A 24,265-nucleotide genomic window follows, 5' to 3' on the forward strand; every position below is an offset into this window, starting at 1 on the left:
GCAGCGTAGGGAACGATGTACTAGCAGTAAGAATTTGAATACATTGAGGATTTGCAGTTTTATCTACGTAACGCAATCTGTGTTTATTAAATCATAATTACATTGATGATATTCATTAATATTAAGCGCGATAAGACACTAATCGTTAATATATTCAGCTTCGATTTATTTGTGTGTGTTTTATGAATTTCATTGTCCGTCTGTGATTATGCTAATCTGATCGCCTATTATTCTTATTTCTATTATACTTTTCGGCTGACTGAAGTAAACCTGTAGTTACATAGTGGTGCCTGTAGATTGTAATTACATATCAAGGTAGATACTTTATTTTATAAAATTCCAGAAACATAAATAATTATAGTATGATAGAAATCAAATGTTTCATTTAGTTACAATATCAAATTCTCAATCATAGCATATTACGGTGAAAACGCATTTTCTCAATGTTATGCATCTAATGGCTTGTTTTCCCGACCTAGATTTTTTAATGTATCTTCTTAGTTCTTTTCAATATTACATAACCAGTACCTAACTACGTACTCAACTTCTTTACAAGAGGAAATGTTGTTGTAAAACGTGTTCTTTCGTAGTAATGGTTCTTGCCCTAAGGGCTAAGATCAATTATTATAGAGTTTTAAAATTACCTCTGAACCTGTGTAAGGATTTCTTTGCAAAGTTTATAATAATTTCTTAGCGTCGTTATTAATTCATAACGGCGATATGAAATTAAAACTGTTTATGTTTGATTGAAAAAATAGCAAAACTTTGATCAACAAATCTTTCCCCCCCCGATCTCATATTATGTGTGCTAAATTTCATTATATATCAACAAACATACACACACACATACATCCTCACAAACGTTCGCATTTATAATATTAGGAAGTATCTACTGAATTACAGATACGTAACGCTAGTTATTATTTTTTCTAATGACGAATATACTTTTTCATATAACTCACATCTTTCAGTCAAAGGATATTTCATATGCTGAGTGATTAAATAATTGTATAACAATATTTGAAACTATTTGTATTTAAATGAGGCATACGAAAGGGTAACCTATTAAAAACTCGAATTTCTATTACCCGAATCTTAAAACCCCGAAAACGGTTGTTAGAACTTTTAAAAGACAGATGTAATGAATGACAAATTTTTAAAATTCCTTTTTTAATTTCCCAGGTGAATCAATTTCCAGATGCACCAAAACCAGATTTTTAAAAAGTATTTTTTTGTTTCCCGTATTCTCATAATCCAGATCTCAATATACCAGATTCTCAGAATACTTTTTTTTGTTTCCCATCGTACCATTTTCCAAATAAACTATTGCCAAATTTTCATAATCTTTTTATTTGGTTCCCATATAATCGTATAACAGATAAACTATTGCCAGATTTTCATAATCTTTTTATTTGATTTCCATACAATCGTGATTATACTATTACTATCGACTGAAAATAAACATTGTCAGTAAGTAAATTTATTGTTTTACTTGTCCATTACAGACCGGTTTTAGTGTCAAAGTCGACTCAGTAGGTTAGGTTTGAACTACGACCCCCACGCTAGAACCGACTCGCTATTGTTTTACTTGCCCATTACAGAAAGGTTAAAGTGTTAAAATCTATTCAGAAGGTTAGGTTAGGTTCGCGCTGCGTCCCCCTGGAAGGATTACGTTTTGCTGGATATCGTTTATTGGAATTTCAAAAATCTGGACATTGTTTGTCTGGATATCAATTAACTGTATTTCAAAAATTTGTGTTTTAAAAATCTGGCTTTCGTGCATATGGATTACGGTCATCTGGATTTTGTGCATTAAGATTTCGTATGTCTGGAATTCATTCGTCTGGATTGTAAAACGTCGTACAAATAAAGAAATGGGCAAATGAAATTCGGAGTTGCGATTATATGGCAAACAAAACTTCGAAATTTTAAAATTCGGGGTTATGAAAAAATGTCCAAACGTTTTCTGGATTATGATATTCGGAATATTAAAATTCGAGATTAAGATAGGTAACCATAAGAAAGTGTAACCTTAATAAGGAGAGGGATATTGGATGAGAGTTTTATTTTGTGTAACAACTAAAGAACTGTGTAATCTATGTACTTAGGCCTATTTTATAAATAGCTTATCTTGTCAACCCAATCGATTAACACATTCAAGTTATCGTCAAACACTCTTATTAGGTATATTGACACAGTAACGCCCGCGCCTGTTGGTGTCGCTTAGTTTAAAGTATTTCAGGAATTTCTTAGAAATAAAAAACGACACATATATTTAAAATATTTATTTACATCATAATCAATAGCTATATAAAAGCTTATAACTGAAAATAACATCCAATAATTGAGCAAATGTGATGATAACTCGGAACAGATTTTGGATTTAAGCTCATTCACATTTCACAAAAGATTTACTGGTAGATGTTATCATAGTACTGTAGTTTAAACAATAATAAAGACAAGTAATAAAATCTCAAAGTAACAACACCTTTATATTTATAACAATTAACATAGACTCACACATACCATGCGTTATATATTATATAGCATCACAGATCAATGTGTTAAGTGTAATAAACATTATATAAAAAATTCAACCGACCCATCATTTATATATATCTCCTAGAAATATGGTTGACTAAAATATAGCTTCGATTAATTTTTAATTCCTCACAATAACTGGCACGCCTGAGATCGTAATATTGCCATAAAATATTTGGTTTATTATACTAACTGTTCATGAAACCACTTTTACGAAGTTAAACATTATTATAAAGAATTTAAAGGATCTGTTTCAAATTGTCCAAGTAAAATTGACACTACCAAACTAAGAATTTCGTTCGTATTTTAAACTGTTCTCACCATATTTCGATAATATTTCGTCGTCGTCTTTCGTATTACAACGCAGATTTGTCGAATGCATGTTACGTTGCAATTTGTGCAACGGAACGCAAGTGAGGGTCAAAAAGTAAGGCGTTCAAACGTCAATCATCCCGGCCAGGTGCTTCATCACCAGAGATCGCTTCAAACGTTAAATGAAGCGATATGATTGGTTCTTTACAAATACTTTCCTCGCACATCTCTGGTGGAACGCAGCCTTATAGTCTTAAGTTATAACTTAATATAAGGAATTCATGATCGTAAAAACCACCTAAACCTTCGTCGAGAACTAAATTAATTATTTAATTTACCAGGTAATAAGTTTTAACCAGGACATTGTGAAACAAAAGCAAAATTATAATTTAGTCTATACAATTAAAACAATATAAACGGCACATTCAATTTATAATATGACACGTTTTATAACTTAAAAATTAAAATTCGATAAAAATATCATTCAAATATGTATAGGCAATACAGATGGATACCTATTCTAATTTGTTTTGATCAAGTTTTGTTTTAAGGAGTGCGCTCGACAAATTTATACGACTCACAAGGAAAATTAGAGGCTACTTCTATATCCGCCTAACTAAACTTTGTTTTGTAAATTTAGAAAATCTATCGTTTATAGCTCTCTTTAAATGGCAAGACTTTCGTTATTATTATAAAACAAAAATTACAAGAAAAATTTTGTTTAGACTAACATATTTACAACGCACTTGATTTTCACTTCTGATTTACTTAAGCAAAGGTATCATTCCCAAGCAACCCTAAAAAGCACTTAAACGAAATATAGAAAATATTCTTTGGAATGTATTATATACTTAACACTGTTTTATGTTGTTCTTTACTTCGATCTCGTATTAGCAGCATGATTGGAACATCTCGTTGCAATATTTTAAAATTGAGCGCATTATACATAGTTTAATTTGATCCCTTCTAATATACACATTTAGCTACTTAATTAATAAAGTTTCTCTTATAGTCTAATATTTACCACTTGAATTTAAGCCGTATTTTCAGGACAATGTATGTGAGAGTGATTACTGTTACGCCTATAACGCCCAGCGCTCCTACCGCAACAGAAAACTTCTCGTTTAGCATCCCATTGTCTTTCAAAAATTGCGTCGGTTTCGAATAGTGACAATAGATGTCCGTGCAAACAAGTTTCGGGCGGTTCATTCCGAAAATAGATATCACCAGACCAACCAGGCCGTGTTTTAGGAATGATATGTGGAACAGCCATCTGAATATGAAAGGTGCGTCGCTATATCTGAGGAAGAACCCAGAGAATATCGTGAACGGCATTATGAAGAATGGACCGAAGATCACTGCATTCTGAAACAAAAAATAAAGCGTTTACATAAGTAATTATATTAATGTTGTATAACTTGTGATAGAGCAGACATTTGGACGACGACAATAATCTGTTATAATATAGGTATATATAAAAGCCCTTAAAAGTGTTCGTATTGTAGTTTTAGAATTACTGCCCGTGTTAGCCGTTAGTTCGTTGATAATTTAATATATGTTGTACATAATGAAGCAGAATGCCTACAGTCTGCAGAATGTCAGCGTGCTTACAGTCTGCGTGGGCAATATTAGCCAGAATAGTGTGGTATATAATATTGTATACCTTTATATTAAACAGACCCGTCATAACATAGATAATGCAACAGAATGTCAGCGTGCGTACAGTCTGCGTGGGCAGTATTAGTCAGAAATTTGTGTACTGTAGTGTGTATTGTATACTTGTTTATAATTATTACCTTTATATTAAACAGAGAGCCATTAAATAGTCCGACACAAACAGCTACATAGGAGACCAATAGTAAAGTTGTACAGTACGTCATAAAACGCAGCACTTCAGCGGGCTGGCCCGTCATAACATAGGTAATGCAGCAGAACGTCAGCGTGCATATAGTCTGCGTCGGCAGTATGGAGGCCAGGGTCGACGCGTAGTAAGCCCCGGTATTGTACCATCGGTTGAAATGCTCCCGTCTCACTATTGGCACTTGCTCTGGAACTGAATATTGTGATGTGTTTTATAAAAACGATTTTAGGTTGAATATTTTATATAGATTAGGTAATTTTTTTTTTGATTTGGCATCGGGTGAACAAAAAGAAACTTTAACCAATTTAATAACTTATGAAGTTTCTGTCTAAGCATTTAACTCAAATTGCGATTTAAATAATTATTACATCCATGGATTATTAACCTTTTATTTATAAAATAAAATTATAAAAAAAACTTCGTGATTTTGAGGTGAGATCTGAACCCGCATCATTCGCGTCATAAGTTGGGCCACATATGAACCCATCTTGTTGGAAATTGCCCCTTCTTTCTATTATAGGGTCCTTCCATAGTTTGAATATTTTGAGCACCATGATACCTTACTTCAACGAGTACAATTTCAATAGCAGCATCTCAACAAGGATTGTTATTAAAAACTGTGACAGGTTTGCTAGATTCTATTTTATCCCTATATAACAATATAAAGATAAAATACTTACATCGAACAGTAACTCCACTAAATGCAGTGAACATTAGAAACATAAGGCTATAGTAGAGGAAGTTGTAGTTGTCCCTCACGTATTTGGCGTCTTTGCCGACATTGAAGAACAAAATGCCGACGAACAAGGCCATCGTGCAGTGAATTCCTACATTCATCAGTGTGAACGACGGGTCACGCCATATTGTCTAAAAACAACACATTATCAACATGTGGTATCATATAATCTGGTTGATAAAAGGAATGTGTACAAATGTCTTGTATTGACTCTTTTAATTGAATTCACCGATTTTAATATTGTGCTCTATACGTATATCGTATCTTTCGTATTTCATAAACCGAATTAAAATAATTATAATTTTAAAGTAGCTTGAAACTTAATATTGGATACATTAATTTAAGTTTTCATTGTATTTGAATTGACACTTCTAAGAAAATTATTATTATATAATTATTACTAATAACTCAGAAAGATAAATTCTCTTATATGATTTTAACCTGATTAAATTTTTAATACCATACGAGAGGCGTATATTTATAGTTAAATGATAATTACATTATGTTATTGATATGTTATCAAAATATCGATTGATGTCCCCTTCATACCTAGTGTAAATTTATTCATGTATGTTACGATCAGTTAAATTTAAATGCAATGTACATCTAGGATAAACGCCAAACTTAATCTACCCGTAAGCAATATTTTTATAATTGCAAAAAAATGCACCAAATTATTAATTTTACTCGTGGCTTCGTTTCGTATCTATAAAAGTTTCTATCCAATATTTTAGTGCCCCCAAAGATTTATTTCGCGATATAAACATTTCAAATCCTGTTTAAAATCTCTATTTCTATACTTATCTTTATATATTCTCTATAAACACTATATAGTTATATATTCACTTTATAGTTCACTGGTAAAGTAAATAATAGTAATAAATAAAATTTACCAATAATGCTCTCCTAGTTAGAATTGCGAATTGGTCGATAGATGAAGTCGGATATGTGCTTTTTAACGCTAATAAAATTTTATTAGTAGGATCTTCTTTTGGAGGAGGTAATGTTGTCAGGCAAATTTCGTCACCTTTGTTTATTTTATAATCTGGAATTAAAATTTTAATAACACGTTATTAATAGGTTTTTGGTAGATTGTATGATAATATATTAATTTGTGACTTTTAAAAATCTATCAAACAAGCTGTTACGATGTTGGTACTCATAATATTTTAACAATTTAGCTACTTAAATAAAACAATTATAATACTTATAATAAAATGAAACATTTCAGACTTACCTAAACCTAATAATTTACTGTCAGTCTCATTAGATATATTATTTATCCATTGACTATTCTTGCCATTTTGCGAGTGTCTCTCTAAATCATTTTCGTGGCCTCCGCATATTTCAATGACTGTAATAAAAATATTACCAATTATTAGAAATAATTCACATGTTTTAAATTAATAAATAGTGTAGATTAAAATTTAATATTAGGCAATAAAGTCTTTAAATGATTGGTTGTTTTAAATTTAAATCCAGAAGTGTCTGATCAAACCCTCGTTAACAGTTACATCGCATTCGCACCCTAATTAAATAAACACGCTTTAAGAAAAAATTGGAAAATACCCATATAAATACAAAAAGATATAAAAACTCGTTTATTTTTAATTCATTTGAAGGTCTTTACAAATCCAAGTTTATTTTGCAGGCTGGCGAGGTTAAAAGCGAATTAATATCATGACTGCACTTTGCAAAAATGTCTAATAACCGTTCCTTCTAGCTCACCAATTGTCCGCTCTAAATGGAATTTCCTGTACTTTGTAGTACCGGAGATAAGAATTAAGTTCCAATCTCCTTTTGTACTTTTCGGAGCATTAGTACAGAGTACAAGCGCATTATACTACACGGACCACGGTGTATAACACGTGTGGGTAATTGGCTTAAATGGATAGGAAGGAACTCATAAAGAACGAATAGCCCAGGGCAAATATACTACATATTATAACATAGCTATATTGACACCTGTAGAGATCAGTTATAAAATATAATATTAGTATGGAAAGATTCACTACTTTAGACAATCAAAAGGGCAACAGGTTATTCACATTAATTTCAAGTTTCTGTTTTTATTTAAAACAATAAACAATACAATGAAGTTGATAAAAACAGCTTTTGCATTGTTTTTCAAACTAGGTGAAGTCCAATTTGATATAATGGCTTTAATCGATTGAGATGAATACCTAATATAATGTATAAAGTGTCTCATTAGTAATTGTCAGTTATTGATTGCTAATAAACATTGTAAGGCCGGTTAAACGTTTGATTGTTATCATTATAGTTATTGCATATCACTACATAGTATAAAACAAAGTCGCTTTCTATGTCCCTATGTCCCTATGTATGCTTAAATCTTTGTATGCTTAACTTTGCAACGGACTTTGATGCGGTTTTTTTAATTGAACGAGTGATTCAAGAGGAAGGTTTTAGTATATAATTTATTATAACTTATTAGGTTATAGATAAAGCGGGCGAAGCCGCGGGCGGTAAGCTAGTTAAATATAATCTGCCTTCCTTATATAGCGGGTAGAGAATGAGAGTTATTATAGTATATTGAAGAATTTCTGCAGTCCATTCTTGGTGCAGATTTATAAAAAGTTTGTCGAAGTTATATTCGAGTGAAAAAGATATGAAATGTTCCATGTCTCTCAAAAGGTGACATAATTCCTACTGTATCCCACTCCGAGTCGTCATGTAGAGTCAAATAGAGTCACATAACTATTGATTTTTCATCTATTTAAAATCAATAGCAATAGCAATTCTATGGCGCATGACAGTTTACGGTGTTAACTGTTACTGCTTGAAAAATTTTCATTTTCTTTCGTTGTTTTGTTTATTTGTACTTTTGAAATTATTTCGGTTTTAGGTTTTAGTATCGTGCGTCAACACAGCGTTTTGAAGTAAACTAACATGGGAATATACCGAGGCTCAGTCCCAAATTGGTTCACTTTAAAATGTAGATACTATGTTATATATTCATAAGACAATTTTATGCAGTAAGAAACAGAAAGCACATCAATCAAATACTTACAGAAGTCAACTGGGTTATGATATGGGGGGCAAATAAGATTAATTTCTCCCAGGAAGGGGACGAGCAGCTGCACAGCGCCCATATAACCACATCTGCCTCCAACTATGGCGTATAACCTGTCCACCATGTCTAGCAAGGTTGCTGAGGGTTGGTGCATAGAGATCACAACGGTCCGACCCTGCCGCGCCAAGAGGTGGAGAAGGTAGATTAGTTGCTTGGTTGTGGAGCTGTCGAGACCACTGGAAGATAAATTAATCTAATTAATGATAACTGATATTATTGTTATTAATTAAGATAACATAGTTTTAGGATAAGATTAGATAGTTTATTTATTTATTACATCATGCATAGTTTTCGATACACAGATTAAATACATAGTTGAGACAAGAAAAGCTCTTAGCAAAAAATAAACTACTTAGTATGAGTAACATAGGTTAGGAATGTGTTATGTTTTAACAGTGCACGAATATCTTTAAACTACTCTTATTCTAATTATATCAATAGAATGATAGTGAATCAATCTTTAGGTCTTACAAACTCAAATAGTTGGCATCGAATAGATGTTAATAATAATAGGGATGTGACGACCCCATCGCCCCCGGATGGCATATCTACAATAGATATACCAACCGTGCACTGTGCAGTCAGTCACCCCGCAGGGCACCTTGTGGCGAGGTGTCGGGGAGTAGCGACCCCGCGGGAACCGAGCGCTCCCGGGGGAGGTCCCTGTCCTCACCTCTGGACTGTCCCAGTGGCAGTTCGGAGTGAACAATGACGAGGTTCAGGATCCTCCACCTCTGGCTTGCCTTTGTTGGCCGTCCAGAGTGGATCCGCCAGAGCTATATGCTCGGGGGTGGAAGTGTCTAATGGCGTAATAGCGGGGAAACCCACTCCGGGCCCGCGGGCCCGCGATGGTGAAACCGGTGCCGCACCTCTCTACACCCCTAGCCGTTCAGCTGATGTTGCCCCCTTGTTGCCACTATCGGTAACCTTTTTGGGAGCCCATCGACCGAAGTGGCGAGTCACCGTCTGCCATAATTTTCAATTTTTAATGTTGAAAAGGCAGACGTCCATAGTCCCCATAGAACCAATATACCAGTCCATCTAACACCCCCTTCCATAACCCAGTTTTATTCATTTCCATTCTCTACAATAGTCTTACATTGGCCGCGGACTGCCCAGGGCTGTATCTCTATAGTGCAGTCATGGGCAGGCTGCGGCTGGTGTCCCACAACACATTAAATTCTCTAAAGGGCCTCTGCGTGTTGGACCTATGTCCCCACGTAAGCCTTCCAAAGGACCGGGTATCTTCCTTCTGGTGGTACCCGTGTATTATGGAGAGATACATAGAAAAATTTTAATTCTGAAAATATGAACTCAATGAGTATATTAATAGTTAAATACAAAAAAAGATTTGTGACGAAGAACAAAGATAGACGTTTCTTATTGTAATGACTGACCGGTTGGCTTGGTTGGTAGTGGCCCTGCCTTCCAAATCAGAGGTCGTGGGTTCGATTCCCACCCGGGGCAAACATTTGTGTGATGAACATAGATGTTGGCTCTGGGTCTGGGTGTTAATTATCTATATAAGTATTCATTTAAAGATTATATATGTTTATCAGCCATCTGGTTTTCATAACACAAGCGAAAGCTTAGTATTTAGCTTAGTATTAGAAAGCTTAGGATCAGATTGTGCCGTGTGTGAAAATTTTCCTGAAATATTTATTTATTTATTATTTTTCCGTAGCATTTTTTGTATTTTATTGTATTTTAACGTTTAACATTCGTTAAAAATATTCTACAGGTAAGTTAAACAGCCAGTGCCTGAGATAGTTTGATAAGTAAATAAAACTCATACTCATCTACATAATATGTGAATTATTCATATTCAACTAGTCAGGAGAGTACCTACGGGCACAGGAAATGGTAATAATTATTATAGGTACAGGTTTCTGGGTTAAGGTTATCGAGATTCGCGACACGAATAGTCTCCAATAATCACGTTTAATGATGTGGTTTTTAAATCATTATCAATGTTATGTATAATTATTAGCTGTTATACAGTGAAAATTTTGAAGTGAAACTTCTTTAGGCGCGTTGAGAGTCACGTCATGGAGTAAGGTGTTGAAGCATCTTTGGTATCTTTTAATAAAAATTCATCAAGATTATAGCAAAAGAAGCAAAAGAAGTCTCACTTCTGACATGTGTGCTCGGCACACACGCTCTTTTTTAATTTAGTTAACATTTCTTCAAAGTCGCTAAACTTGAAGAGATGACTCATCAACAAATCGCAAAGTTTCAAAGATGTCAATGCCTGATAAGATTGAGATAAGTAACTAACACCTGTGTGCAATGAGAGTATATTTATCTGTTATCATGAGCGACAAGTAAAACGGACGATCGATTGTGCTTTTTATTTAAATATCATAAATTTATAAGTATTCAGTAGTATAACGTCGAAAAAGGAATTAAACGTTATATAAGAATATATATTAATTAAGATGTTTCTCCGCGCCGTTTCTCCGGAAATTCTCCAAGAAATCTCCCATAAAAAACTAACAAAAAGTAGATAACGTTTTATATTATCATTTGAATTGTTAGGTAAGGTATTTATAATTGAGCAGAATTTACTACTTTAATAATTAATGGTCATTATAAAAGATAATTTTAAGATTAACTTATTTCACACAAAATTACACGTTCACCTTGACAATTAATTAAAACAAAACCTTTGTTAAGTGTTTCCGTGGTTATTTCAGTCTTCGAAGTTTAACTTCAAATAAATATAGAGCGGTTCACAGATTGATACATTTATTCAATTTATTTATTTATTTGTATTGAATTACAATTTATTTAAAACGTTAAATACTGCGTCAATAATTTTTAATCTACATGGGGCATGTAAGTACCTAGATTAGCTTGATTCTACACGAAGACATTTTTTGTTTCGTTAACTAGGTACTGAATCAAGCATACGGTCAAATTCTGTGTCAATGTAAAACTAAAGAATGGAACAAACGAGAGTTATAAAATTATACTAATATTTTCAGTCATTATCCACATCACCTTTATTGGTGAAGAAAATGAAGATGCTGTCATGTCCTATGAACAAAAAAATATCGATGATAAGTGATCTAACTTCTAAAAACCTGCACATGCCGAAATCCACTAATCTTCATATTATTTAGTTAGATGATAAAAGGCCGCTCTACATTAGTTCTCTTGGTAGTTTTGAAATCATATCGAGAAAAATTACGTTCATTTACCAGTTAGGTACTAAGTAAAACAAGAATCAAAATAATATAGGTAACAATGTGAAAAAAATGTCAGGTCTCACCTAGTAGGTTCATCTAAAAACATAACAGGCGGATCATTGACGAGTTCCAGACCAATCGCCAGCCTCTTCTTCTGGCCTCCAGACAGACTGCCAGCCCGCGTGTTCCTCACTCTGCTTACACCAAGAGATGTTATTATCTCTTCCACCTAAAATTACAATTATTTAATGCCAAGTGTATGTGGTAAACTTTCAATTGTTATTATGAATAACATAGTTCATTAATATGTCTGAAAACTTATTTAAAAATTAAATATATAGATAATTCAATTTCTTTGAATATATTCAAAGAATGTATATAGGTTGTAGATTGTGAAGCGCATGGGCACAATTTTTTTTATAAAATTCTCAACTTTTTTTAAGGATTTTTTTCAAAATGACTTCTACGATTATAAAGTCTTAAACAGGTAAGTTGAATTGATTGACGTCATAACAATCATGTTTTAATAATATGTATATTTTGTAAGATTGTTTTAATTGTCTGTTATTAAATCAAGGTGTTTTCGCAAATTATAAGTTCTTTGTGACTAAGTAATGAAAAAAATAAGCGTTCTTACAAATAAAGAACGCACCAAATGGAATAAAATCTATTCAAAGCCTTTTACAGGTTTATTATGACTAATTAACTTTTTATCACGTTTGAGTGCGCTCGAACTAGATTCAGTACACTTGCACTGGCGTAAACCATTCAAGTTCATTCGTACTTATAACAGTTAATTCCGTAATCAAACTATTACGTTGTAATATTTTCGTAATTTTCATTGTTTCAAGGCAATTTTTTTATATCGGGCTGTTGTTACCTTCATTTTTGTTTCTGTGATTAATTGTTCTAAAATATTTGATTTACAGCAAATTATTTAATTAAAATATATCGAACAAAAACCCATGGAATTTGCTATTACTGCTTGTAGATAATTATATACCTGTATCCAAACGATTTGGGTCAAGTATGATCCAGGGCAATTACTACATACTGGCAAGATTAGTTATCAAAGTTTACCCGTATTTCTGATGTAGTAAGTGACCCATATAACCAACCGAATCCTTTCCTTGTATTGTTACAATACGCAACTAACTATATTATGAATGGTTGTAGCTATAAATTAGGTTATCGTTTGGTATAGTGTCGTGAGTTATACGTAGTATTTACTAATCTGTGGTTTCACTATTGAATAGTTATGTTACCCTTTTCAACTTTTGTTGCGTATTGATATGGTTTCCAAGTTTGAGCTCCGCAGCGAAGTGTAGGGATTCCTCGATAGTGAGCATGTTCTGCACCTGGTCATCTTGGAGAATGTAACACGAGCGACGCCTGAACAGCTTCTCATTCCTTATTTGGCCATTCACACAGATTGTGCCACTTGTTGGCTTTCTGAAATGAAATAAGGAATTAGTATGTGCGATATACATATTTTAGTGACGTATTTTGCATAGGTCAATGAGTTATTAAAGAAAGTACATTACGCGTTTAGTAAATATGTAAATATTTACTCTAAACATCACGCGACACAATAACATCCATGAAATGATGAAATCGTCAGTGTATGCGGAAATGCAAAGAAATATTTAAGTAAATACTCGTATTCGGATTAAGAACGAATCGCATTAACCATAATATAGTATAATTATTATGTATATAATTAAACAAAATACGGAAAGCTGTTGCCAGCGAGTTTCCGTTTCAAAGAAGGCGCTGCAACACATTGATTGATGTTGTTAGTGTTGCAAAAGGTATTATTGACTTTGTTGTTTTGTATTTTATTATGTGATAAAGAATAATGCATTACCAAAACAGATGTATTGATTCCGTATTATAATACACAATGATGTATGAAAATATTTGACATAATATTAAGAGAGAGAAGTCAGTAAGAATGAATAATTTTCTTACATTAAAGTCTCAAATTGGAGCAAGAATATTTTATTTGCTTATTATTTTTACTTAATTCTATTACATTTACCGAAAATATTTGATATAGTGATGAAGTTAACTATTATGTCTGCTAATACGAAATTCTTTAACCTACTTAATATGCCGTCAATTTAAATTGAAAGGAAACGTCTGAGGTCAGTAAATGAATACTTCCTCGAGTTTCAGACTCTTTGCCTGTGACATGAAGTGTATGATAATGTACTACGAGATTCTCAGATTATATTATCTTCAGTTTGACTCATTTTAAGGGTTTAACCGATTGCTGATAATATCCATGATACCCCAGATACTTTCAGACATAAATTTTTATGCATTATTAGTCACAAATATGTTTATATTAGTCACGAATATTATTAGTCATTTTAAGTGGCAGATAAGCTAAGGGATAAGGATAAAGGAGCTTTGAAACATGGCTTAAATAAAAAAGCTTACACTTAAAAAATTCTTATTCTTAATTTACGTTATAATATTACTGGGTCGCTAAAATTGCCACATTATTTCATAATTTTTGTTCACGCATCCGTAGTTAAATTAGTAATTGACTACCAAATACAATTCTTATTATACGTATCCCCATATGCCATTAGTAAAATATTTTAAAGCTTAATTATTTATGCCCAAAATTATTCTCATCAGAAATGAGCTTTTTGTACGTGAATTGTAATTTTATTCAAGAATTTTAAGTTTATTGTGTAAAATGTAAGTCAAGCATGTCATGACAAAAAAATACGATTATATTCCCAGAGATGTTTTATAAAATAGTATTTATCATTGAGTTAAATTATACCCACATTCGTATATTAGTGTTAAATGTTTTTTGAGGTAATGCAGGATTTATATTTTTGCGCAATAAAGTTGATTTTATGTTTATTTTTTCATTTCATTTGATATTCAAGGTAATAAGATAATACAATCCATATAACGTGTGTATGTTGCAATCGCCTGGAACAATGAGGTTGTAAACAAAGATAGGTTGTCGTTGAAACAATTAACGTACTAGTTATCTATGCATAGAACTTTCATATCAACGATTATTATAGCTGATATTTACATCAATAGCACGGTGGGTCGTTGGGTAATATTCTAATCAGTAATAGGATCAATAAAATGTTAAAACGCTCCCCATAGTGCGTCCTTTACTTCTATACTAATACCTATTATAAGGCTGAAGAGTTTGTATGTTTGTTTGAATTTTTGCCCGATTTGAAAAATTATTTCGGTGTTCGATAGTCCATTTATCGAGGAAGGCTATATCATCACGCTAGACCAACAGGAGCGGAACCATGCGGTTGAAACCTCAGGGCGCAGCTAGTTTTTTATAATATATTATATTTTTTCCAGACGAAGGAGGACTTGGCTATCAACACACATACTATACAGTCTATATGCACATCGTACGATTCAATTGAGTCTATTATTGGTTGTATCCATGTTTCATATCGGGCCGAATTTTAATGAGAAGTAATCAAGAATTCTTATTTTTAACTTAATTAAGTAGTAGTTACTTATCTAGAAGGATAATTTTGGTATAGCTACGTTGGTAAATTCATAAGTTGATTGAATGTAGAGAATATTTATATGTATATAAATTTAAAACCCGCTGACTCTTGCGATTTGTAAGTCCCATTAGATTTTTATCCTTAAATTTACTTTAATCTAGGTACAAGGTAAAGTCAAATGGAACAAATAGAAGCTTAAATAAATTTTGTTAATCTTAGGTGCTTATAGTACCTATATAAAAAGGGAAATAAAAGAGTTGACTATGTTTTATATTATTAGCTCACATTTAGGACGACAAATAACTAAACAATCGTAAATTTACAAAACCGCAAGACCGATTTTCATAAGATTTTTACAGTTGTTTGAAAATGATGTAATTCGGAGACCCTCTACAATTCAACATAACCAATAGTGCTTCAACATGTGAACTAATTGCAATGAAAAATAATTATAAACAGAAAAATCGTGTTAAAATTGAATAGAATCAAGTAATTATGTACACGAAAATGCAATGAAATAGAACGGAGTTAGCGCTACACCGCGGTTTTATTAAAGACAAATTACATATTCGTAATTCGTACTAATTATTGGGCGTTTAGTTTTTGATTATCTGTGATTGAAATCACTAAAGAAAAAAAAATATAAATATAAAATAATGTTCAAAAATAATATTAAAAATATATTTTACGTGCATCTGTCACAAATTGAAAATTTAAAAGCAAATAAATAATATTTTTTCAGTATTTTCGTCTAATGAAATATTTATTTATTAGATTTGAGTTACTATATCATCCAAATACTATATTATATTGTATAGTAATCGCCTTCCGGTTTATAGGTTTATATTCATATACTGACAAAACATATACATTACACACAGATATATTTCGTGATAAAAATCCAAATCTGTATCAATCCCAAATTGTTCAAGTGTTCTGAGTCACTCTCATGTAAGTATGTTAGTGCAATCCCACAATGTTAGAGAGTTGTGAGTCACCAAGTATGAGAGACAGATAAGTAAACCAATCTGATAACATTGCCGATAGCATTTTATTCATTGATGAATTGTTTGTATACAATGATTCATGCTGTTTTTCCCATATACTTCAACACTTTTCACGTAAAATGGGGGTTTTCATTCAAGTAAAGTTAAAAGAGCAACTATCCTTGCCCGTTCTTCTTCATAGATACTGCTTTCCGAATCGGTGGTAAATGTAAAAATATGTTATGACGATTCAAAAGAGCTTCTAGAAGAAGTCTAATTGAATAAATAAATATTTAAGTTTGAGTATTTTATAATGTAATGACTTATACCGGACTTACAAGAATCGATTCTCATTTAATTACAATTCAGGTTTTTTAAACACTAACGGATGTTTATTTTTCTAATTAGCTGTGCTTCTAAATACAAACACAATTATTTAGTAATGATGTTTAATTAATCAATGCTCTATTAGTAGTACAAAATATGTACTTTCGTATTTATATTATGAAAGAGACACGATTTGATCAAAACTTAACTTCTTGAATTACGATCATTCTAAGCGGAAAATGAGTAAAGCATGCCTATATTTATTAAATACGTTTTAAATAAATTAGTCTTTTGATAGCCTATAAGGAAATTTATATTCTATATCTGTATCGTTAAATACAACTGGCTAAATGTTGGTCAGATAGTAGCATTCAACAAAGAACAAATAACAAGTACTTTGACCTCTACAACTGTTGTGTCATAGAGTGTTTATCAATTAAATATAAGCCAAAGACGTAAACGTAAACTGGAACACGTTGAGGAGTTGAGCGATTTGAAGGAGTATTTTAGAAAGTTGTTTACCGAATTTAAAGAAGAACATGAAAAGAAATATGCCTCCTTATTTAATAGATTTGAGGAAATGAATAAATCCCTCGCAAATTTCTGCAAGACTACGGAATTCATCTCTAAACAATATGATGACTTAAAAGAGCAGTTTAACATCTTAATAAACGAAAAAAAGTCTCTTGTTAGTCATACGACTATGATTTTAGATAAAATCGAAAGCGCTGAAAGGCATCAAAAAGGAGCAAGCTTGGAATTGAGAAATATTCCATCACTTAATACAGAATCCAAAGAAGACCTTTTTAAGATAGCTCTGAACGCAGGCAATGCTTTAAATGTTAATATCACTTCATCGGATATTTTTGATGTATTCCGCACTAAACCAAATTCACAAGGCATGAAACCTCTGATAATCGAATTTAACTCAGTAATAACTAAAGAACGCATACTACAGTCATTTAAAAAATATAATCAGATACATAAGCCGGATTTCTTCAACTCTGCAAATTTAAAAATTGAAGGTCCTTCTAAACAAGTCTATATGTCGGAATCTCTCACCGCAAAAACAAGACACCTTTTTTATTTAGCCCGAGATTTTGCAAAAACTAATAATTACAACTTTTGTTGGACATCTCGTGGTTTTGTTTATTTGAAGAAAAAGGAGGGAAGTCAAGCAATTCGCGTAAACTCGCAAGATATTCTTACTTCTTTATGTACCTCGAAATGACTATTTTCTGTAAAGCTTTACCATTATAATTTTGTTATCTGTATTTTTCTTCCAACATATAATATATTTTTTTCTAAAATGATTGTTAACAATTACAATATACACTTTACAAACTCAAACGCAAACTTTACCAATAAAAATACACCTCATTACCTTTTATATCACACCAAATTCATGTGTAGGAACTGTTTCATAACTAACATAATATGTGAGGCTACCATTTATATTGATTCTCCCCATAGAAATTTTCTGGAATTACACTGCAAATCCAATGTTCTCATAATAAAAGAATCCAGTAATCAAACTATCAAATCAGGTCACTTTAATAAGTTCATCTCACTAACTCAATTATATTGTAATGGATAGTATTTACACAAATGAAATTGATGCCTTAAAGGTGTCTGAGGCATATATTCTGTCCTCTCCTGAAGAATGTAGCAATAAAATTTCAAAACTTAATAAACCACTCAATATACTTCATCTTAATATTCGTAGCATTAATTGTAATTTCGATAAATTAAGTGTTTTTATTCACCGTATGGGTATGGAATGCGATATAATTGTATTGAGCGAGTGCTGGCTTAGCAAAGTTGTTAACTTGCCGGTAATGGACGGGTACTCAGCTCACAGCTCATTGTATACTAATCAGAACGATGGGCTTGTAATTTATGTAAAAACCATCTTGAAATACTCCATCCTGGAACCTAATTTTAGCGACAGTAACTGTTTAATTCTCAAGTTCTCAAATGACCTAGCCTTAGTAACACTATATCGTTCTCCATCAATTCGGAAAATAGACCCCTTTATTGAAAGCTTAAATAAAACATTGGATGACCTTAAAAGCTTCAGTTCTGTTGTCATCCTTGGGGACATAAATATAAACATAAATTCACCTGACAATGATGCTAATACTAACTTATATCTAGATTCTACTGCGTTTCATGGTCTAATGCCCGCTCACCTCTTCCCTACTCGAGATGTTAGTTGTCTAGATCACGTCATGTTAAAAACTAATAAAAAAACCATAACTCTTGTAATTAACTCCTTTATAACGGACCATGCACCTATTATGCTGTCAATTGAAAAAGGTAAACCAAAACTTAATCCCCTTAAAACTGTCACTCGTTCTGATTCGGATGCAATAGTTGAAGAGTTACTTAATACTGACTTTACACATATCTTCGAGAATAAGGATCCCGAAAACTGCTCACAATTTTTGGTGGATACTATAAAATCAGCAATTGATAAGTTTACATCACATATTGTTGTCTCTCACCGTAAGCAAATTATTAAACCTTGGATTACCCCTGGGCTTCTGCGATGCATTCGTCAACGTGATAAATTACAAGCTGTGTGGCAAGAAAATCCAAAAAACTTAACTAACGAGAAAGTTTTTAAAAGGTATCGTAATTTCTGTAATAACCTATTAAAAGATCTTAAACGTAAATATGAAGAAAACTTGCTCGAGAAGGCTGAGGGTAATCCAAGAGCAACGTGGAATGCTATAAAAAAGATAACTAGTACTGGTGGAATATCTAATAATAATAGAGACATTCTGGCTATTGACGAAGACCCAAATATGGCAGTTAATAAAATTAACCACCATTTTGTGAGCATTGGAAAGGAATTGGCAACTAAAATACTGGTGAATAGTTTTGACAAGCCTACTAATAATAATGATAATGCTCAGAATAATTCTCAAGTAACACAGTTAAACTCGATGGCACTTCTGTATGTGGATTTCTGTGAAGTTGAAGCTGCAATACTCAGCCTTAAATGTAAAAGTGCTCCTGGTTGGGATAACATTCCAGCCAATATTATCCAAAGAGCTAGGAAAGCCCTAATTTCTCCCATAGTGCACATTATTAATCTGTGCTTGGATAAAGGGACCTTTCCCTCAGTATTCAAAAAGGCGATTGTCCGACCTATACATAAAGGTGGAAGCAGGGACAGCATTCTAAATTATAGACCTATATCTATCCTTTCGTCATTATCTAAAATCTTTGAAAAACTTTTACACAAACGTCTCGTCAACTATTTGAACAAATACAATATCATCTCTAACAATCAATACGGCTTTCGCAGAGGTCGATCGACGGAAGATGCTGTACTTGAGTTAACTAATGTTATCACAAGAAATATAGAAAACAGAGACAAAACTATAGCTATATTTCTTGATCTCGCCAAAGCGTTTGACACTGTGTCTATTCCCATACTTATTAACAAAATGGAATCTGTTGGAATTAGAGGAGGAGCATTGGAGGTATTTAAGGACTATCTACAGAATAGGTCTCAATTGGTTAAAGTCGACGAGTATATTAGCACTGAAGAATCTCTTTCTTATGGCGTCCCACAGGGAAGTGTTCTAGGACCGACACTGTTTCAAATATATGTCAATGAATTATGTGAGTTGCCCATTACGAACGCTAAAATACTTTCTTATGCAGATGACACAGTCTTGATCGTTCACGGTAGTTCTTGGAATAGCTGCCACAAAAATGCAGAAGCCGCGCTACAAACAGTAATGTTGTGGTTGAAAAGAAACTTATTAACCCTTAATGTCAATAAAACTAAATTCGTTACTTTTGCTAGCAATCTGTCACAAATACCTGATGACGAATTTTCAATTACGGCTCATAATTGCTTGCAGCAATCAGATACCTGTGATTGTAACTCAATTGAGAGAGTCTCTGAGATTAAATATCTGGGAGTAATAATAGATTCGACACTGCGTTGGAGTAGTCACATTCAAATGGTCTCAACTAGACTTAGAAAAGTCATGTACCCTATTAGAAAACTCAGACTAGTGAGTGATACTAAATTATTAAAAATCGTTTATTACTCTCTAGGTCAATCGCTAATCACGTATTGTATTACAGTATGGGGCAACACACACAAAACAAAACTACTTCCACTCGAAAGAACGCAAAGAGCCTTGTTGAAAGTTATGTTGTGTAAGCCCTACTATTACTCCACCTCTTCCTTGTATAATGATTGCCAACTCTTATCTGTGCGTAAACTTTTTATTTTCAATGCAATGTTAAAAAAACACAAAACAATTACATTTGATCCTAATATATTGTTGCATCGGAGGAATTATATTGTCTGCATGACTGCAGCAGTAAGAACGGATTTGGCCAAACGTCACTTTAATGTTGGTAGCTCATTTTTATATAACAAAATAAATAAGTCTCTCAATATTTACTCTCTAACCTGTAATAAAATAAAACCGATTTTAAAGGAATATCTATTAAAACTATCATATGAGGACACTGAAGCTCTATTATTGTAAAGATCATAAAAAAAAAAAACACACACACACACACATTCTACACAAACGTATACACACATTCACACACCCATACATACTCTCTTACACACTCATGTTTATTGTAATGTAATGTAATTTTATCTCCAATGTAATGAAATTCTAATATATACTGTAATTTTAATTTTAATTTTAATTGTAATTTTAATTTTAATCTTTAATTTTAGAAATAACATAGTCATTTCTAGTTAATTTGAGGGGTGGGCGCAGGTATCTGTAGCACAGTTTTTACTAACACAGATACCGGAGTTCCTCCTATTTTTATTGTATAATTTTTCAAATAAGTTTATGATATTAACTTTATGTGTAACTTTATGTGTTATTTTGCTGAATAAATGAAATAAATAAATAAATAAATTAATATTCATTCGATGTAAAATAGGTGTTGAATGCTTTGTTGAAATTAAGGTAGCCATATTATGATCTATGTCTGACTTAAAAGAGCAAAACAAAATTTTGATATTATATTTTTGAAAGACATATTAGAAAAAAAATGTTACGATTGTAGCTTTGTGACTTCAGTTTTCCTTATACTTATAATGTTATAACTTTGTAAATTCCTTTAACAATGTAAATACCAGACGTGATAATGCATTCGAAATTTTTTGTTTGCCAAATAGAATAGTGATAATAAGTATAAAAACCAAGATCCTTTATAAACATTAATATAACACTTATGCATATCTGTAAAGTGTAAAGTTATATAAAACTGACTAAGTGTAATAATAAGTATTAAATAACATTATCCAAAAAAGTAAGCGAGCAATTGGCAACAAGATATAAAAATATCTCTTTTATTATGTTTATTTCTAAAACAGAGACGAGATAATGCTTTGAGACTTTTGATTTCGTTTATATAATAGTGATAATTATTTATTAATTTATTATAATTATCGTACGAGACTTGTTTCTGAATAAGATAGTGTTTATCAATAAAGAAATAGATATTAAATAATTTTTTTAACCTTGCTGGGGTCTCATATAACCTCAATTGTGCAGTTCGTAGACAGCATCACGCATTTAATATATTATGATAAATATATTATGCTAACAACTCTAACATGGCTCTAGGAAATGAAGATTTTCCTTTTTGCACAAATGTATAAGAACACCTACTTTGATAAATTTAGTTAACTATACTTATTTCAAAGTTTCAATTTATTACAAGACTACCTTAATTAAATATTTTGTACTGTGTAATAGACGTTTTTATGTATACATGTATTTAGTAAGATAAACATAATAATAATATTTTGATTAAAAAAAGAACCAAATATGGTTCTTTTTTGAATCAAAATATTTTTTTTGGTGAGTTTTTTGTTATCTCTATCTTAAATATTTATTTAAAATTAAAATGCTACGATGATTCAAAAACATTAACAAAACAAGTAAGATGTACATGAGCCTAACATACCTATACGTGATTTTTTAACCAAGCACGTTATTTTAAGCAGGATTCAATCCCTGAGGATCAACAGCATCCAATTTTTATAGAAATGAAGGGTTTATAAAAATTGTAAATAATATCATGCACATTAATATTGCGTGAAATCATATTGTTAATCAAATAAAGTGAAATTATGTAACGATGTTGTTAAAGAGGGTCAATGTCAATTAAAATGTCAATCATAACCATGTATTATAACGGCAAGATTTAGATATTATGTACGTAGTTCGTTCATTAAAACGTTACATTTTCGAAGGCTTTAGCGTGCTTTTCATACGGTTCAGGTGCATTTAGACATTCTTACTTAGAGTTAGAGTTAGAGTTAGAGCTAGAGCTAGAGCAAGAGCATTCTTTCGTGATCTTTTAGTGTAAATGAAAACTCGTATTCAGTGTTGTGCAAACGTTGATGCATTTTATTTTATGGGTAAGAGAGGATATTCAGTAGAAACTTTACTACACGTTTGAAGAGTTTCACACTCTATCACCTACAGAAAAATCGATAAAACGTTATTCGTAACAAATTTAATTGTCTTCAACTCTATTTCTAATACAATAAAATGTAAAATGGAAAATAAAGAAAACCTGACTAAAATATTTGAACAATATTGTCTTTAAATAGAATAAATGACATCAGATCAATATATTAATAGATATATCATATCATAATTCAACACGTAATAAACACGAGTACTTAGTCTAAACTTGTTATAACGGAAGTTATACATAGCAAGTTTGATACGATTTTGATAATATTTTCCTTATAGTAATACTAAATAATTTAGTTTACTATACATTCCTGGCATAATTTGTATTAAAAGTTTAAAACTGAAGGTTCTTTATTCATAAAACCTCAAATTAATCAAATGCTATTAAAAACTCATTGTACTAAAGGCACGAAGTGTTATATAATAAGTGCTTGTATTTTTGTTATTAATTGCTACTTCCTAGTTGTATACAAAACATTAGTTTATACGCATTACGCAGTAACTATGTTTCCTTTCTACAATCCGAGTGAGTATCAACAATTAGACGAAAACAAACAATTCATTTATACATGAAATGTTACCGTGCGTGTTTGTAATATAAATTACAAAGACATTAAATTACATTTATTACAAAGAAACGTTTTATTCCTTTCTTCCACAAACTTGTAACTACGAATTAGATGTTTTTTGAACATTCTATCTTATTTGAGTTTTAGTTTTGCGTTTTTTTAAGTTTTATATTGTTATTTTAATTGATAAACTAGTATCAAATATACAGGATATGAATGGCTGTTGTTTCAGTCATAAGTAAGTAAGTTATGTTTGAGGATATAATTGAAACATTTGCAAGCTTCTATAGTAATAATATAAAGAGGAAACATGAATTTTCTAATTGTTTTTAACGATTTAACTATAAAATTAGTCGACCGTTTTTTATAATACATATTAGAAACCATATAGAGGGAGTATCATATATTATTTATGTTTATATCGGGGTAACACGGGCAAAGCCAAGAAAAGCTTGTTGTTGATAATAAATACATACAACGTTGGGGGACACTATGCAGCTATTAGCTATACTAGTCACCGTCACCCACTTATTTTAAGCTCTATGAAGAATCCGTGCCATTGAACTCGAACATGTGTGAAATATATATATAGTTTGCGTAGCTTGTTTTGTAAGAAGCGTTGTATCGATGCTATTAACGATATCG

The 24,265-nt window shown here is 31.8% G+C and overlaps 1 protein-coding gene across 1 annotated transcript in view; it reads right to left on the minus strand.

The window, feature by feature from the left end:
- Window positions 1-3,196: 3,196 nt before the first annotated feature.
- The window catches only part of LOC149909062 (ATP-binding cassette sub-family G member 1-like), a 29,638-nt gene continuing 8,569 nt past the window's right edge, over window positions 3,197-24,265 (minus strand). Inside the window, exons 3-10 of the mRNA XM_090120670.1 lie at window positions 13,001-13,187; window positions 11,819-11,964; window positions 8,482-8,720; window positions 6,688-6,804; window positions 6,344-6,495; window positions 5,395-5,581; window positions 4,650-4,906; window positions 3,197-4,218 (exon numbers count right to left, since the gene is read on the minus strand). Coding sequence (XP_089976796.1) covers window positions 3,874-4,218; window positions 4,650-4,906; window positions 5,395-5,581; window positions 6,344-6,495; window positions 6,688-6,804; window positions 8,482-8,720; window positions 11,819-11,964; window positions 13,001-13,187 — 1,630 coding nt within the window. The 3' untranslated portion in view covers window positions 3,197-3,873. The remainder of the gene's footprint in view (window positions 4,219-4,649; window positions 4,907-5,394; window positions 5,582-6,343; window positions 6,496-6,687; window positions 6,805-8,481; window positions 8,721-11,818; window positions 11,965-13,000; window positions 13,188-24,265) is intronic.

This window comes from Colias eurytheme, chromosome 4, assembly GCF_061535395.1.
Source record: "Colias eurytheme isolate Ceu_HAF_F1 chromosome 4, ilColEury1 Martin Lab GWU primary, whole genome shotgun sequence".
In the NCBI taxonomy this organism is placed as follows: Eukaryota; Metazoa; Arthropoda; class Insecta; order Lepidoptera; family Pieridae; genus Colias; species Colias eurytheme.